This window comes from Apodemus sylvaticus, chromosome 5 (assembly GCF_947179515.1).
Source record: "Apodemus sylvaticus chromosome 5, mApoSyl1.1, whole genome shotgun sequence".
NCBI lineage: Eukaryota > Metazoa > Chordata > Mammalia > Rodentia > Muridae > Apodemus > Apodemus sylvaticus.
The window spans coordinates 17,016,609-17,035,406 of record NC_067476.1 but is presented as its reverse complement, the minus strand read 5'-3'; the positions used below and the strand labels follow the sequence as shown (position 1 = coordinate 17,035,406).

General features: G+C 37.7%; 1 protein-coding gene and 1 pseudogene across 7 annotated transcripts in view; one reads left to right on the top strand and one right to left on the bottom strand.

Annotated features, from left to right (window-relative positions):
- The window catches only part of Strbp (spermatid perinuclear RNA binding protein), a 134,069-nt gene that overhangs the window by 57,099 nt on the left and 58,172 nt on the right, over nt 1-18,798 (top strand). For all 7 annotated transcript variants that reach the window (XM_052182406.1, XM_052182405.1, XM_052182407.1 and 4 more), the window contains 3 exons: nt 8,549-8,718; nt 11,360-11,580; nt 15,497-15,662. In XM_052182406.1, coding sequence (XP_052038366.1) covers nt 8,716-8,718; nt 11,360-11,580; nt 15,497-15,662 — 390 coding nt within the window. In that variant the 5' untranslated portion in view covers nt 8,549-8,715. The remainder of the gene's footprint in view (nt 1-8,548; nt 8,719-11,359; nt 11,581-15,496; nt 15,663-18,798) is intronic.
- On the bottom strand, nt 3,370-4,361 carry LOC127685318 (60S ribosomal protein L7a-like; annotated as a pseudogene).

Here is an 18,798-nt window from a genome sequence, read left to right as displayed (position 1 = left end):
CAAGGATGATTATAAAAATTGAATTAGGTACGGGTTAGGAGTGAGGGTATGAGAAGGGAGGAAGAACTATGAAAAAATGGTAGCCATGTTAGACTGTAAGTCCTGACCTAGTGAGGAGTAGTTATCTGAAATAGGAAAGAAAATGAGGACAGGATTATAAAATAACAGGCCAGATTTTTAGAAGGGTCATCTTTGTGTTTTTAAAATTCCAAGATTTCTGACAAGAGTAGAGCTGAATATGTATCAATGAATCACTAAATATTATCCTGGGGCATCAAGAAGAGCTTTTAGAGAACTTACTAAGTCAATGTAATTTATACCGATGGAGGAAGGGTCAAAAGTCTACTGAAGGCACTAGGGGTTTCACTGAAAACTGCCATGTTTACTAGTTTAGACTTTTCTCCTTAAATCTGTGTCCATATCCAGCTTGCTTACTTAGGATATATTATAAATTATTCTAAAGTGTGTCTAAAATTATATTTCTGATTTTACTCCTACATTCTATGCTACTTGCACATTATGTGAAAGCTAGTTGCACAAGTTTGAGCCTCTGAGGTTGAAGAAAGAAGTTAGGCTTAACTTGAAGAAAGAAGTTAGACTTAACTTCTACAGAGTGTTTCCTTGTCATTATTGCCTAAAAAATAAAGTATAATAACGATTTCTAAGGCATCTTTATTACATATTATAAATTATCTAGAAATGATTTAAAGTATATGAGGTCATTACACCCTATATCACTTTATCACAGGGACTTCAACATCTGTGAATTTTGTTTTTTTTCTTCCTTTTTATTTTTTATTAGATAAATTCTTTATTTACATTTCAAATATTGTCCCCTTTCCTGGTCCCCCCCTCCCGCCCTGAAAATTCCATAACCTGTCTCCTTTCCCCCAGTTCCCCCATCAGCCCACTCCTCCTTCGCTGTCCTGGCATTCCCCTACACTGCTGCATCAAGCCTTCCCAGGACCAAGGGCCTCTTTTCCCTTTGATGTCCAAAAAGGACATCCTCTGCTGCCTATGCTTCTGGAGCCATGGGTCTCTCCATGTGTACTCTGGTTGGTGGTTTAGTCCCTGGGAGCTCTGGGAGTACTGGGTGGCTCATTTTGTTGTTCCTCCTATGGCGCTGCAAACCCCTTCAGCTCCTTGGTTCCTTTTCTAGCTCCTCCATTGGGGACTCTGTGCTCAGTTCAATGGCTGGCTGAGAAATGTCCCCCTCTGTATTTGTCATGCACTAGCAGAGCTTCCCAGGTGACAACTATATCAGGCGCAGGTTAGCAAGCACTTGTGGCATTCACAATAGTGTCTGGGTTTTGTAACTGTATATGGGATGTATCCCTAGGTGGGACAGTCTCTGGATGGTCTTTCTTTCCCTCAGACTCTGCTTCATATTTTGTCTCTATCTCCTGTGGGTATTTTGTTCCCCTTTCTAGAAGGGCCAGAGTATGCATATTTTGTTCTTCCTTCTTCTTGAGCTTTATTTGATCTGTGAATTGTATCTTGGGTATTCGAAGCTTCTGGGCTAATATCCACTTATCAGTGAGTGCAAACCGTGTGTGTTCTTTTGTGATTGGGTTACCTCACTAGGATGATATTTTCCAGTTCCAACTATTTGCCTAAGAATTTCATGAATTCATTGTTTTTAATAGTTGAGTATTATTCCATTGTGTAAATATACCACATTTTCTGTATCCATTCCTTTGTTGAGGGACATCTGGGTTTTTTCCAGCTTCTGGCTATTATAAATAAGGCTGGTATGAACATAGTGGAGCACGTGTCCTTATTACATGCTGGAGAATCCTCTGGGTATATGCCCAGGAGTGGTATAGCAGGATCCTCCAGTAGTATTACGCCCAATTTTCTGAGGAACCACCAAACTGATTTCCAGAGTGGTTGTACCAGCTTGCAATCCCACCAGCAGTGGAGGAGTGTTCCTCTTTCTCCACATCCTCACCAGTACCCGCTGTCTCCTGAGTTTTTGATCTTAGCCATTCTGACTGGTGTGAGGTGAAATTGTGTATTTTGTTATTAAGGGGGAGTTTCCTGGAAGCAATTCCCTAAATACTGAGAAGTCACTGTGCTGCTAGACTGATCACTAAGTCTCTGAAGTGGTCACCTCTTCCCATTTTCTGTCCCTCACAAGATTATTTAAAAAAAAAAAGCTATGTGCCTTTTGTGTTTATGCACATCACATATTTGCAGGTACTCATGGAGGCCAGAGGATGACATATCCCTTGAAATTGGAATTATTAAAGATGGTTGTGAGCTATCTCCTGTGGGTACTGGGAACCAAATACAGGTCTTACTCTTAACTTCTGAGTCATCTGTCCAGCTATCAAAGAGCTTTTTATAACAGGAATCATAGCTTGTCATTTTTCTCCAGCCCCACTGGCTCCGGCCCAAAGATCTATTTATTATATGTAAGTACACTGTAGCTATCTTCAGACATACCAGAAGAGGGTGTCAGATCCCATTACAGATGCCTGTGAGCCACCATGTGGTTGCTGAGATTTGAACTCAGGACCTTTGGAAGAACAGTCAGTGCTCTTAGCCACTAAGCAATTTCTCCTGCCCATGCTTAGCACTCTTGACATTGGTTTTCCAAAGATATATATCCTCTTTGAAGAGGACTCTATATTAAGGCAGACTGATCATGACTCAGATTTACCATATACTTGGTGATGGATTTTATCTTTTAAAGACAAGGTCCTACTATGTAGTTTAGGTGTCCCTAAACTAACTGTGTCAAACCTGAGTGTCAAGATTATACTTTGTTTATGCTACCCAGCTGTCTTTATTTAATGCCTTTTTGGGTGTAGGGCAGGATTTTACTGTATAACACGGTCTAATTTGCTGTGTAGACTAGGCTGGCTTTAAACTCATGTGTGATCTTCTTGCATCTATCTCCTGGTTGCTGGTTGTATCTATCTCCAGGCTGGCCTTTCTAACTCAGAAATCTGACTGCCTCTGCGTCCTAAGTGCTGGGATTAAAGGTGAGCACCACCACCGCCCAGCCCCATGTTTGCTATCTAGAACCTCTTCAGTAAGGATTTTCATGTTGTGTATTGACCTGTTATAGAGTTTTTTAAAGTTTATTCTTCCTCATGCTTTTAAAGAGGAAAATTACTGAGATTCATATCCTTTGTACATTAATATCATAAGAAACTTAATGTCTCTGTGCCTAGAAAATTACTTTTTTGAGAGATTTGATAATAAATTTGTATGTATTTGCTTATTTTACTTAGTGTTCTGAGTTGATTCAGTTTTGTATTTTCTAACATACCAAGTACAATTAGTCAATAAGCATTTATTTTTTATTTTTTGGAAGATGATTTTGTAATTATATTTATGTATAGAAAATTTAGTGTGTATTTAACCCAGTTTAGTGGTGAGTTCTTTATCTGTTGCCTTTTTCAGCTTGGCAGTGTGAGCCACAGACTTAGGACCCAGGACGTTGCTTCTTTAGTGTCGGCCGATCTCATCATATCTGTCATTATAATTGATAATTGGTCCTAATAGCAGCCACCAGCTTAGGGAGAGCACCCTTGCCTTCCAAGTTAACCTGTGTGAAGGCAACAGTGGTGTATGTCTTCCTGTGGAGCAGGTGCCCCAGCTTGGCCTTTCCCTTGATGATGCAGTAGGGCACCCCCATCTTTCAACACAGAGCTGGCAGAAAAACCACCAGCTCAATGGAGTCTACGTCATGGGCAATCACCACCAGCTGAGCCTTCTTGTTCTCCACCAAGGTGGTGACTATTAACTCCTGCTGGGAGGACAGGAGGTCTCTTAGTTGGGACGGCTCCTTTGCCAGCAGCTTTCTTCTCAGCACGGGCCAGTAGCCTTTGTTTTTGACATGTACTTGTGGGCAAGCTTAAGCAGCTGAATAGCTGTGTACCTGTCCAGGGCTTGTGTGAACTGGTTAATGGCAGGAGATACTTGGAGCCTCTTACAGAGGATGGCTCAGGCTGGAAAGATTGGTGAAGTGGTTAAGAGCACTGAGTGCTCTTTCAGAGGATCTGAGTTCAATTCCCAGCAACCACATGGTTGCTCACAATCATCTGTAATGGTACCCGGTGCCCTCATCTGGTGTGTCTGAAGACAGCGGCAGTGTACTCATATACATAAAATAAATAAATAAATCTTTTTAAAAAATTGAGTATGGCTTTTTGCCACTGCAGCCTGATGTAGTGGGGCCATTTGATGATGCCTGTTAGATCTCTTTTGGGTTGGATGTCCTGCCCAATGCCGAAGTTCTTGGGCCTTTTCTCAAACAAAGGATTAACCACTTTTTTGGCTTCCTATTTCTTGATGATGGCGGGAGCTGGGTCCACCTTCTTCCCCTTGGCCTTCTTTCTGTTAGGCATCTTGCTGTGCTGAAGGAGACAGAAATAAGAGGGAATTGTCAGTAAGCATTTATGAATCCTATATAAATTGATCTTTTTAGTTATATCAATGAGACAGGGTTTCTCTGTATAGTCCTGGCTGTCCTTGAACTCACTTTGTAGACAAGTCTGCCTTCAGTCTCTCCAGTACTGGGATTAAAGGCATTCTCCACTACACCCAACTTAACATTTATTTGTTTATTCCATGTGTATGTGTTCATATATGTGTAGCTTGTAGGAAGTGGTTCTCTTCTTTCCGCTCTGTGGGTCCTGGAGATTGAACTCAATGGTGGCCAGCCTAATTTAATCAGTGAGTTCCAGGTCAAGAACCTATTTCCAAAACAAAACAAAACAAAACAAACACCCAAAACCAAATGTGGATAGTATTTCAGGAAGGACATTTGTCCCCTGGTTTCCACATGCACGTGGACACATTCATGTGTGTCTATACATACAGCAAGATACATACACATACTTAAGTTGTGTGTCTCTTTAGTGCTAGATTATTGGAGTTCAGTACTTCTCTGGCTTGAAGTTTTTTAATTTCAGGGCCATAATTTTAATAACTAAATTGATTTTTTTCCTTAAAGAGATACTGTATAAGAACGTTAGTTGCATGATCCTTAGAATGTACTAAATACAATTTGACTTAAAATATAAAATATAAAAAATTTATGTATAGTGTTTTGCCTGAGTGTTTATCTGCATCATGATCATGTATGGTGCTGATGGAAGCCAGAAGAATGCATTGGATCCCTTGGAAGTAGGGTTGTAGATGGTTGTGAGCTGCTATATGGGTGCTGGGAATTGAATCCAGATCCTTTGGATGGGCAGCTATCTTGTCCCTCCTGTCGCCATTTTCCCCTTAAAATCATGTGATAAAGTTGAGGCAAAAGCCTTCGGTATGACTTAGATTTTAATAAATGCTCCCAATATTTTGACAATGTGACATGATGTCATTTACATAGTTCATGCTTTAAAATGAAACCATACAGTTGAGTCATGAAAAAAATTCACAATATTTTATTAATGTTTTAAGAAAGTTCATGCCTATATGTTAGGCTACAGTTGTAGCTATCATTGACTGTATGTGACCCATGTGGACATGTCTGTAAGATGGTGCCTTATACCTGGTTAGTGATATGATCTCTGATGTGTTTATAAAAAGATAACAAGAAGGGGGGATATGTGATGAGGTATTGGGGAAGGGGGTACCTCAGCTGGCCCATGTCAAAGCTTCCATCCCATTGCCCTGACGGACCAGCCACATGCTTCCTGCATAGTATAGAATAGAGTTTATTCAGGGAACGGGGAGGGGAGTTAAGAGGGTAGTAGAGGCCGAGAAAGTCAGAAAGAAAGGAGAGGAGAGAAGTAGGAGTAGAAGAGAAGTAGAAGAGTGGAGTAGAAGAGTAGTAGAGGCCAGCCATGAGCATGTGGAGAGAGGGGAGGGGTAACAAAAGAGCAAGGGAGCAAGAGAGAAACGAGAGGGCCAAGAGAGCAAGGAGGGGGCAAGCAGCCCCTTTTATAGAGGGTCAGGCCTACCTGGCTGTTGGCCAGGTAATTGTGGGGCAGAGCATACCTGGCTATATTGCCAGGTAACTGTGGGGTGGAGCTTAGACAGACTGCTAATAACCTCAATTTTTTTTATTTCATTTGTAAACTGAAGTTGAATGAGATTTGTAAGTTCATTTTATGCCCTCCATATGATCTTTAGATACTGATTTTATTATGAGTTACTGTGTTATGTTGTCATACTGTGAAGTTCTCAGAGGTTCTCGGGTTTTCAGAGTTGCTTTTTGTGCAAATTAACTGGTAAGTCAATGGTCAGGATTCCTTCGACACATCAGAAGTTTCCTTGTGGTGGTGGTCTTGGCTTTGTTTGCTTTCAGAAAGTCTTCTTTCCTAATAGTGTTGGTTTAATGGCTTCATTCTATTACAGAGTAAAGTTTATGGACTTTCAGTTATGGATATCTTTTTGGTTATGAGTCTAGCCTTTGCTGGCTAAGCCATTTGTCCAGCCTGTGGACTTTGGATTTTTACTGAATACAAAGCAGTCTTTGTTGTTGTTGTTTTTGGTTTTTTGTGTGTGTTTTTGTTTGTTTGTTTGTTTTGACTACTGGATTCACTGCTATTTATTGAATGGTTGACTTCCTTAGAATAAAATAGTGTTGAAAATGGGAGGTTGCTGAACACTACATGGATTTTTCACGAGTCTTAGTTTCAGGACATTTTTAAGATACCTCTCAACAAGAAATTGTTTTAGCAGTACGTGTATATTCTCTTTGTCATATGATATATGCAGTAATAACATTCTATTTGAACCTGTTTGTGTGTGTGTGTTTACCTGTGTGCTTGTCTTTGTGTCTATGTCTTGTGTGTGTGTCTGTATCTGTCTAAATTTATTTCAGGAATGATTTTGTAAAACATTTAGAGGATTCTATTTAGGGGATAGCAGAGTGCCATTTGTGGTCAGCTCTAGGTCTATGTTTTCTTTCTTTTTCTTTTCTTTTTTTCTTTGGTTTTTTGGTTTTTTTGGTTTTTTGGATTTGGTTTAGCCCTGGCTGTCTTGGAACTCACGCTGTAGACCAGACTGGCCTCGAACTCAGAAATCCGCCTGCCTCTGCCTCCCAGAGTGCTGGGATTACAGGAGTACACCACCACCGCCTGGCTAGGTTTATGTTTTCATGTAAATATTAAATGGAATTAAGTGACTCAATTCCAAAAGTCCAATACAGAATTTCTTTGTTTAAGAGACCAACTATAATAGTATTAGAAAACCTATTACTGACAGTCATACTGAGAGGGTTTCCATATTTGAAACACACCTAAAACTGCTGCTTAGATGAAGAGGAAACCTTTTTTTTTTTTGCATTTCATGTATGTGGTTTTCTATTCTAATAGTTGCATTGTTGATACACGATTAGTCTTGATTTAGCTTGCCCCTGTTGTTTATGTAGCTGGGACATAATTCACCCACTCTCATAATTTATTTTTTCTTCAAAAAGTAAAATAAAGTCTCATTAACTACACTCAGGAGCAGAATGATTATTAGGCTTCTGGCAGGAAATTCAGGGGAAATGGAGAAAGGATGTATCTAGGAGAAATGAAGTAAGGCAATAATCTAGTAAACCTTTAAAGTCCGGGACATGAATAATATGCAGGTGAAGGGTGTGCTTAAGGGTTTTAAGGGTTTTTTTTTTGTTTTTTTTGTTTTTTTTTTGTTTGTTTTGTTTTTGTTTTTGTTTTTTTGAGTTAAGGGGACAGCGTTAGTAAGGCATTCCTAATTTTAATTCTAAAAACAAAGCATAAACATTATGCCAACATGTGCTATCAGTCTAATGACAGTACTAAGTGGAAAAAGCATCATGGTAAATCAGTGGTATTGTTAATATTAAGATGCTTTATGCAGCTGGGTGGTGGTGGCGTACGCCTGTAATCTCAGCATTCTGGGAGACAGAGGCTGGTGGATTTCTGAGTTCGAGGCCAGCCTGGTCTACAGAGTGAGTTCCAGGACAGCCAGGGATATACAGAGAAACCCTGTCTCGGGAAAAAAAAAAGATGCTTTATGCATTGAATTTTCATGTAGGTCAGACAAAGTACTGATTTTCAATTGTAAATCTGACTGTTATTTGAAGCATTGTTACCATCAGTAGCAGTACTGCCTTTTGGTTTCCCTTAGGTGAGCCTTTCTTTGTAAATAATACATTTATGTCAAGGAGGGCAAGGAAATCTAGGTGCCACACTCTTATCTGCCAGGAGGATTGCTTTTCTGCCCATTTCACTTTGACTTTTGGACCTAGGCCAAATTTTGTTTGCAATAATGTAATTATTAAAAAAAAATGTAAAGGGGATCAGGAGATGACTTAGTGGCTAAGAACAAGTACTGTTTTCCAGAGGAGTGTGTTTAATTCCTATCACCTGTGTAGCTTGGAACTACTTAAGAGATCCAAGGTTATCTTCTGGCTTCCTTGAGTACCCACATAAGCATGGCACACACAGAGACACAAACACACACATAAATATAAGTAAATATTAAAGGAGATAAAGTAATTTTTTTTCTGTAAAAGTTTTTTAATTTAAGTCAACATGGATCATGAGTATTGGTTCCACGGTTAGATTTGAAACTAACTGTAGACAAGTTGAAAAGTTGTTTTTCTTTTTTCTTTCAGGTGCATTCCAGAGAATTAGTTTCAAACATCTTTGCTTATATTTGACATTGAGCAGTCAGGGGATTCAGGCATATGAGGAGGTACTGTCACACAAAACAGTGTCTAGTGAAGACGACAAGAAAGAGAGAAAAGGATCGGGAAAAGAAGCTAAAATACCATAGGAAACCATGGTGAGTGATTGATTTCTTTCATATTTTAGTTATAAATGATTATATAATGTAAAATTGCAAATGTTAACAGTGAGAGTAGAAACGTTAGATAAATATGGTTGCTCTTCTGTTAAAGATTAGAGGGAGCTGGGGATCACTTGATGGTTCACAAACATTTGTAACTCTGGTACCAAAAGATCCAATGCCCTCTTCTGGTTTCCTTGGCAAAATACCTATACACATAAAATTAATAAAAAGAAATCTTATATATATATAAAAAAGATGGGCTGGAGAGATGGCTCAGTGGTTAAGAGGGCTGACTGCTCTTCTGAAGGTTCTGAGTTCAAATCCCAGCAACCACATGGTGGCTCATAACCATCCGTAACGAGATCTTGACACCCTCCTCTAGAGTGTCCGAAGACAGTGTACTTAACATATAATAAATAAATAAACGTTAACAAAAAAAGACTAGAAACCACATTGTTGGATCCCTGTGCTAATGTATGCTATAACTCACTAGAGTAACAAGGAGAAGGAATGCTTGTTACTATTTTATAATAAAACTGGCATTAACAAACCAACATAAGTTCAGTAATTTTGAACTTAAAATTAATTAACTTTTACATGAAGTTCAGAATTTTTTCTCATGAAAATTAAATAATTTGTATGGGGCTTTTTCTGGTGACATGAATGATAAAGGAATTTCTACATGTTTGACTCAAGGCACTTTTAACATGCTTTTAGGATAATAGAATTATTTGTTGGGTGTTCTAAGGAGTATTAAAGTGACTATCAAGGAAGGCTTGTTTTGTTATTCCTTGAGAGGGTTAGGCTTTGAATTGATGGTGGTAGATGAGGTAATTATCCCTGGTGTTTTGGTCTTTAATATTTGTAATTATATTTTTATATTATGCTTGTACACACACACACACACACACACACACACACACTTGAATTTGTATGCCATGGCATATGTATGAAGGTCAGAGGACCATTTAGAGATGTTGGGTCTATTCCTTCTACTATGTGGGTCCCATAGATCAAACTCAGGATGTCAGACTTAGTTTCAAGCATCTCTACCAACTGAGCCATCTCATTGACCTGGTGTCTAGTGAGATTTGATGTGGTTTTTTTTCCCCTTCATATTTTGGTCCTAGAGGATACACTATGCATTTTCCCCCTAAGTATTTGAGAGGATTTAAAAGACATTATTATAAATTAGGAGAAAAAGCACAAAATTATAATTATCAGTGTATTTTGAAATGTATTGTTTAGCAAATATGGTGTTGGTTTTTTAAATGTTCATTTGCTTTTAAACATATTTTGCTGAGCTCTGTGGTGGTGACATACAGCTTTAATCCCAGCAGTTGGGAGGAGGAGGCAGACAGATCTCTCGAATTTAAAGCAAGAGTGGTCTGCAGAGTGAGTTCCAGTTAGCCAAAGCAATACAGAGGAAAAGCCCGGTCTTGGAAAAACTAAATCTAACCTAACCTAAAATAAAATAGTAAAAATTTTGCCAAGTCAGTTTGCTTTTATGGCAATGAAAATTTATAATAGCTTAGATCAGAATGGTGGTAAAAAAATATTATCATGGGATTTTCCCTTATTAGTGTTTTTGTGAAATATAGATGTGTGTAATTATATATATATACAGTGTGACTGTATATATATAGTCAGTGTGACTTGTGTTGCCTTTCTGGTGAATTACCTGTATTTTGCAGAATATAACTTTAATATACTTGTAGTTTTTATAGTCCTTTGACTTAATGTCATACATCTGTGTGTGTATGTATATATATATGTAAATACATAAAAACTTCTGTATGTTTTTTCTTTAGATTTAAGCTTAGATGTTCGTAAAAATTTTGTGTTTTAATATAATTGATTCATTTTCCCTTTTCATTGCTGCTTCTGAGTTTTAAGATTTGTTTGATCATTTTTAGGTTTTTTGGTATAGTTCTTCTGGTCTATTTATTTTAATACTTAAATATATTTATCTGGAGTTTATTTGAATAAATTTTAATAAATTAGTGATTTTGATATGAACGCAATACATATGTTACATAGCTGGGTAAGTTGATTGCTTTTGAGTTTGTATTTTCCCTATTATGAAATTTGGAATGCTGCTTGTTCAAAGACTTCTACCAAAGATTTGATTGTCAAATGCTACACGTTACTCTATTGTTATATAGTTCATATTATAAATTTGTATCTTGTGTTATTACTATACTAATATGGTCTTAATGAAAGGTGTGAGAATTTCTAGCACTTTGGGAAGTGGGAGTTGGCTGGGTGGTGTCACATTGTGAATCGCTGTCATTTGTTTCTAGAGAGACTATTAAAGCTACAGTGTTATGTAGTATGGATAATGGCCTTTTTTAATTTGGAAGGGGTAATCAGAAAGCCACAAGTTCAGCTGAAAGACAGTATTTACAGTGTGACTTATATGAACCCTACCATGTGAAATACCTCCTATTTTGGGATATACCATTTAAATAACATAGAACTTTACTTCCTGTTCATGAACCTATTTTTATTGTCTAAACATTAACTGCTTTACAGTGGTTATCAGTTGGTATTATGTTGACTTAAAATACACTTATCTTTAGGAGGTCACATTCTTGGTTTTTTTTTTTTTCCTTTGTTTTCCTCCCTTTGACAGAGATCTATTAGATCTTTTGCCAATGATGATCGCCATGTTATGGTGAAACATTCAACAATCTATCCATCTCCAGAGGAACTTGAAGCGGTGCAAAATATGGTGTCTACTGTTGAATGTGCTCTTAAACATGTCTCAGATTGGCTGGATGAAACAAACAAAGGCACAAAACCTGAGGGGGACACAGAAGTAAAGAAAGATGAAGCTGTGGAGAACTATTCCAAGTGAGTGTTGAAGCTTTTGTCAAACTTTGTCTACAATAGCCTATGGACCCTCTGGATTGAGTTGGCGATGTGCTTGCTGTTCTTTGACTCTTATCATATGTGACATGAGCAAGGTAGTAAATGTTTCGTGGTGTTTTTTTCTGAGTTAAATTCTATAGGAAAGCAAGGAGGAATAATGAGTAGCGTCAAAAAAAGAAGATAATTCTTTCAGGACCTCTTTTGATAGTATATTTGAGAGTTATATCATTTGCTGTGTTGGTTCAGCCTTTACATCTAAAATAAATAGTAATGTTTTTTATTTTAAGGAAGTCATAAAAATAGTGCTTCTAGCTAGGCATGGTAGCACACGTGTTTAGTCCCAGCAGAAGTAGGTGGATTTCTGAGTTCGAGGGCAGCCTCCTCTGCATAGCTTTAGGACAGCCAGAAGAGACCCTGTCTCAAACAAAACAAAAAATATTCTTTCTGTTAGACATTTTGAAATTGTGGTATAGGAATAGTACAGGACAATGTAATAACATTAACTGTATTTACAGGACATACAGCATCTATGTTGCATATTAGTAATGGACGTTTTGTATGTTTGTTGAAGTAAAACAGCCAGAGCTTCTAACAGTTATAAGAGAAGTGTTGTGAGGTAGCAGTAGTAGTTATATATAAGATGAAACCACAGTGTTGCCTGCAATTAGATCATGAGATTTGATGTTATGACAGTTTGGAGGTACTGTTTTTGAGCCCTGTTACTGTGATTAGAGTAACTCTGTACCTACTTTGGAAAATGAAATTTATTTGATTGGTTATTCCGTATTTATAGGTTTAAAAACATTACATTAACTATGACTTATATAAGTGGATAATAGAGACTTCAGAGTTTCCAGCTTTCAGTTCTGTCTACACATTACTGTGTTAAGTAAACAAGGAACAGTTAGAATTGATGAGTGGATGGTCTGTACTGAAAAATAGTGCAGTCTTTTCCTTTACCTCCAAAATAAGCAGTGAGTGTCTTCTGAAGAACATGGCGATTGACTATAGACTCTTGTAAGTACTTAGTTTTTCTCAACTTTGATGGTTTAAAATGGTAATTGTTTAATTTGGAGCTCATGCTAAAAATAATATTTTCCAGTTGGTGTATTACTGCATACTTGGATTGCTCTGTATATATTATAGTTTCTGTGCAAGTTAAATCATTAATGGTTTTCAGATTTAAATTGTAGTATTTGTTGCTTTTTCAAAAAATTTGAAAATTGTAGTTTTACACATAAATACACATATATAACATTTTCTTCATTACTCTTTATTTTTGAGTATATATTTCTTAGAAGTTTGTACCTTTGGCATCATTTGGTGTTTTTTTTTCAAAGTTGTAATTTTTTTTACATGGTTGAACTCAAGGAGTACAGACTAGATCTTTTTTTACTCTATGTAAACCAGGGGCCAAAGGGTCTTTCAGGTTTATAGCTTTGTTCCATAAATACAAGTATGGTCTATTATAAGCGTTCCAAAGACTGTAAATGTATGAGACAGGCACTTTTGCACAGCTACTGTCTGTGCTCTCTTACAGAATAACTCCAACGTCAAATCAATGGCTACAGGTCTCAGACTTTATATATCACTAGGAATATTACTACTGTCTTAAGTAATTAGTTTGCTTGTTTTCCAGTAACTTTTATATTCAAATTCATTATGTAAGTCCAGGACTTTGAATGTGGAATTAGTTTTCCTGCCAGTCATGTTGTCATTTACATGTAGCTGATAAGATCAATCCCATTGGAGGGGGAGGGGGAGAGAAAGGGGGAAAGGGGGAGAGGAAGAGGGAGTGTGTGTGTGTATGTGTGTGTGTATGTATGTATGTATGTGTATGTGTATGTGTGTTGGTGTGTTGGCAAAGCTAGTCTGTGCCTTCAGGTTCCCTTCCGCTCTTTCTCTTTATGCTGTGAATAGACTGAGCATTTTAGTTAAGTGTTTTACCATTGAGCTGTACTTTATCTTAGTGCCTTTACTTCAGTTTCATCTAGGTAAATTAAAGTACAGAACAGGTAGAGATAAAGTGCTGCTGTTTCTAGTAATCAGGAAAAGCTTTATGAGTCTGATGTGGTGCCACATGCCTTTAATCCCAGCAGTTGGGAGATAGAGGCAGGTGGATCTGTTTAAGGCTAGCCTGGTCTAAATTGCTAGTTCAGTTCCACGATAGCCAGGGCTATACCAAGAAACTTTGTCTTAAAGAAAAGAAAAAAAAAAAAAAAAGAAATAGCTTTATTAAGGAAGAGTAGTATTTGGAAATGGTTCAGAGAATCTAGTGGGTAACAGTGCAGGCAAAAGCAAAGCTGTAGATTCCAAGTAAATTATAGGGGACTGTTTAAGAAACAGCAATTGGGGCTGGAGAGATAGCTCAGAGGTTAGGAGCACTGACTGTTCTTCCAGAGGTCCTGAGTTTAATTCCCAGCAACCACATGATGGTTCATAACCAAATGTAATGGGATCTGATGCCCTCTTCTGGTGCACTAGAAGACAGCTACAGTGTACTCATATACATAAAGTAAATAAATAAATTTTTAAGGAAACATCAATTGTTTACTGAGGTTTTAATGTGTTGTGCCTTGCCAACGTTCAAAGTTCATTGCTTACATTAAATTATATTAGAACAGCTATATGAGAAAAGGATTAGTCTTGTCTTATGGATGGGGAAGCAGGCTCAAAGAAGTCAAGTATTTGTAATGTTCAATGTCCAAATGTTCACAGGAACATGATAGGAAAAATATGTGAGGTGTCATCTAAAATTGTGCTTTTCGGGGGTTATGCAGTATTCTATGTGTAGCAGATTAAAGGTGGTAGAGATAAAGTTGGTAAAGAAGGATTTATTGAAATAGTCTCTTTGAGAACTTGAACAGAGTAGTTCGAAGGCAAAGTTTGGGCATGATTGTGGAGAAGGGACTATACACATTAGTGAGCCAGGGAGAGTAAGGCAATAAATAGAGCAAGAAACAATATGTATGACTAGCAGTTTCTAATGGTTGCCTGTGCTCTTGGGTCACTTATTTCTATCTCCACTTGCACTGTCTTGATAGACTTTAGGTTTATTGAATCTTCAAGATGGTTCAGGCTCTGAGTGGCAAATTACTTATAACTCCCTGTCTACCTTGCACCATTATATATTTTTTTTCTCAATTTACCTCACTTTGAATTAACTGCTTCTAAACCACACCCCTCCTCCTATCCATCTCTCATCTAGCTATCTAGCCAACTAACATATTACTTTTTTAAAAAATAATTTTATTTAGAATGTGTGTTGGGGTGGTGGTGGGGGCTGTGGGAGTGTGATGTGTGTATGTGCATGGTGTGTATGCTTCACATGTTGGGGCCAGAGTCTGATGAGGTACTCATGCATTCTCGTTCCTTCTGTCTCTGTCCGGCTGTCCCTCTCTGGCTAGACTGGCTGGCCAGCAATCACTAGGGAATGCTCCCATAGGCATGGGCAACCGTATTGAGCTTTTTGCTTTTTGCTTTTTTTTGTGGGTGGGATGGGGTGGGCATTAGATTTCAGGTTATCACGTTTGTGTGGCAAGTACTTTTTACCCACTGAGCCATTTCCATTAGTCTTTCATCTTTTCTCAAAATTACAGACATTTAAAGAACATTTTGAAAAAATGCTTGTGGGATTTCAATGTTATTGGGATTTGTAAGTAATAGAGATATCATAGTGAATTAAAATACCCGTAGTATGAAATAATGATCTATGTTCAATCATTAGGAAAAGGTAACTTTAAATTTGTAAGCCTTAAATCCGAGTTTTAACTTGTAGATTTTTAGATGGGTGTACATAAGTTTATCCATTGATGTAGGTATTCAGGAAGCCAAGTGATGATTAATTGTAGCTTGGGAAATGTATTATAAAAGTAATAATACAGGTTTTTATTTGTAGGGATCAAGGTGGCCGGACATTGTGTGGTGTAATGAGAATTGGCTTGGTTGCAAAAGGCTTGCTGATTAAAGATGATATGGACCTGGAGCTAGTGTTAATGTGCAAAGACAAACCCACGGAAACCCTGCTAAATACAGTAAAAGATAACCTTCCTATTCAGATTCAAGTAAGTACTGTTAAACTGCATTTGAAAATCTGTAAAGAGTTAAACAGTGACCTTGGCGATTAAAAAAAAAGAAGTTTGGTCTGAGGAATCCACATTTCTGGTGACTATACCTAGGATATATTTACCAAAATAAGGCCATTAACATAGTCTTAAGCCTCAGGTGTGTCTTTCAGGTGAGATTCTATATCTCCCTACCTCTATGTATGTCTGCTAGTATTATTAGGCTTACAGGTTCAGAGGTTCAATCTGTTATTGTCAAGGTGGAAGCATGGCAGTGTCCAGCCAGGCATGGCACTGGAGAAGGAGCTGAGTTCCACATCTTGTTCTGAAGAGAACCAGAACACTACTGTCCCCAGCTTTTGGAAGAGTTGGTGAAATATGACAAAAAGTTGCAAGGTCAAAAAAAGTTCAGAAGACAGTAAATAATTCATAATGATACTTTTAACAATTGAAGATTTGGTTAAAGTTTTTAGTTTATTAACTATTTTTTTGTGTGTGTTTGCAGATGTGAGGCCAGAGGATAACTTTGTGAGGCCAGTTCTCTTCCATTTATGTGGGTTCTGGGGTCTGAACTCAGCCTGTGAAGGTAGCATGCCAAACAGTTTGACTTGTTGAACCTTCTTGCAAGTCATAGTTAAAGTAACCTGTCTGCTTAGTTTATGGGAAGTCACTATTCTTGTTTAGTTTCCAAGTTAACTTCACATTGGGTTGAGTTTAAAAAGTTTTAATCCTGTCAAGCTCTTGGGCTCTAGTTAATCTAAAGCTAACCTTGCTAGATGTGTGCACTACTGATTAGGAAGTTGACATTGTCTTTCATTTTAGTTATGTGTTACTTGGATTGTAGCTTCTTGGTAATTTTTCATTTTATGTTGTGTTTAGTTAGGGTTTTCATTGCTGTAAAGAGACACCATGACCAAGGCAATTACTATAAAGAACAACATTTAATTGGGGCAGGCTTACAGGTTCAGAGGTTCAGTCCATTATTGTCAAGGTGGGAGCATGGCAGTGTCCAGCCAGGCATGGCACAGGAGAAGGAGCTGAGTTCCACATCTTGTTCTGACGAGAACCAGAAGACTAACATCTCTGAGAGGCTAAGAGGAAGCTCTTTTTTGCCAACCCTACAGCATCACAATTCCTCCAACAAAGCCTTACCCACTTCAATAAGGCCACATCTTTTAATAGTGTCACTCCCCGGGCTAAGCATATTCAAACCTCCATAGACTGTTTTTATATCTGTGTCACAGAAGTAGATGTCTGCCCACAAGTCTAAACTTTTGAGTTGGTGAATGCTCATCTGTTTGTTCATGCTTGCTTTCTTTATTCTTGAAAATGTATTTTTTAAAAAAAATTATTTTATGTGTATGAGTGTTTTGCCTGTGTATATTAGGTGGCCAGAAGGTGGCATTGGATCCCCTGGAACTGGAGTTAAAGATAGTTGTGAACTAACATGAGGGTGCTGGGAACTGAGCCTGTGTCCCCTGGAAGAGCAGCCATTGCTTCTAACCTCTGTGCCATCTCTAGCCCTCTTTTGTTTCTTTTTAAATTTGTATTTCATCTAAATGAGGCAGAAACCTTTTTAAAAAAGGTCTGCTTTTGGATTTGAATAATTTATTAGGTGTGATTTTTTTAAAGTTTTTGTTTTAAAAAGATATATTTTATGTATATGAGAACTCTATCGATATATATCTGCATGCCAGAAGAGAGTATCAACTTCCATTATAGATGTTTGTGAGCCAGCCGTGTGGTTGCTGGGAATTGAACTCAGGACTTCTGGAAGAGCAGTCAGTGCATTTAACCACTGAGCCATGTCTCCAGCCCTATTTTTAAGTTTTAAAAATAATGTTAGAAATATAAAATCAGTGTATATTCATTGTATACAATATTAGATTTTATGTACTTTTATCCTACTTATCTATTTATCTATTTTTCTTTTGTTAGTCTCTCTCTTCTACTGGTTCCTTCCCAAATAGTCTGCCCTTTGGTTTCAAGTCTTAAAAAAACAAACAAACAAACCAACAAACAAACAACCATTTCCTCAACTATTTATTTATTTGCTTGTTGTGAAATGCAAAAGACAACTTGCAAGACTTAGTTTTCTGCTATGTAGGTTCTGAGGCTTGGATTCAGGTTCACTCAGCTATCTATCCTCTCTACTGTTGTCTTATAAGAGTCAACAAAGTCTGAGTTTTTTAAAGTTTAGAGTCTCATAAGAAAGAGGGCATAAAGGTGTGGGACTGGAGAGCTGGCTCAGTGGTTAAGAACAGTTGCTTCTTTGCAAAGGATCTAGGTTAGTTTTCAGCACAACTATCTGTAACTCTAGTTTCAGGTGATCTGATGCCCTCTTTTAGCTTCCATGGGTAATGCATACATGTGGTAGACTTATATACACTCAGGCAAACCATTCATACATACTAAGGAAAAATAAATAAAACTTTAACAAATGAAATGCACATACTATTTGTCTTTGTGAACCTGCCTTTGCCCTACATGATGCTCTCTGGTTCCATCCATGTTCTTGCAAATGATACAACTTAGTGCTTCTTGAGTAATATTCTATTATAACTTAGTACACAATTAGGGTGAGATACTGTGAGTGCTGGGGATCCATCTGTACCCATTTTCCTGGTTCAGGAATTCTAGGCACATGCTACTGTGCCTGTTATTATTTGTGTTATATGTTGTGTGCACCATATATGTGGTCTGAGGAACTAGAAGAGGGTATTAGGTGCCCTGGAACTGGAGTTACTAACTGATGGTTGTGTGCTGCTCGTGTGCTGGGTGCTGATCTCTTGTCCTCTGCAAGAACAGCAAGTACTGCTAACTCCTGAGCCAGGTATCCAGACCTGTCTATTGGTTTATGTGAGTACTGGTATCAAACTTGAGTCTTCTTGCTTTTGTGGTCAGCACTCTATAATAAACTCAACTCTCTATCCCTGTAGTAGGCAACTTTAATGTCCTTCCCATTGGCAAAATGAATGTGAACAGTTTTTGTTGTTTATTTTGCTTCTGGCTATTCCATTCATGGTACATTCTTTTCTTTGACTTTTGCTCAACATGAGTGTAATGAGTTTTCTTTTTCTTGCTTTTTTGAAGTATTTAATACTAAAATGGTATTTTTAAAATAAATGACAGTTCT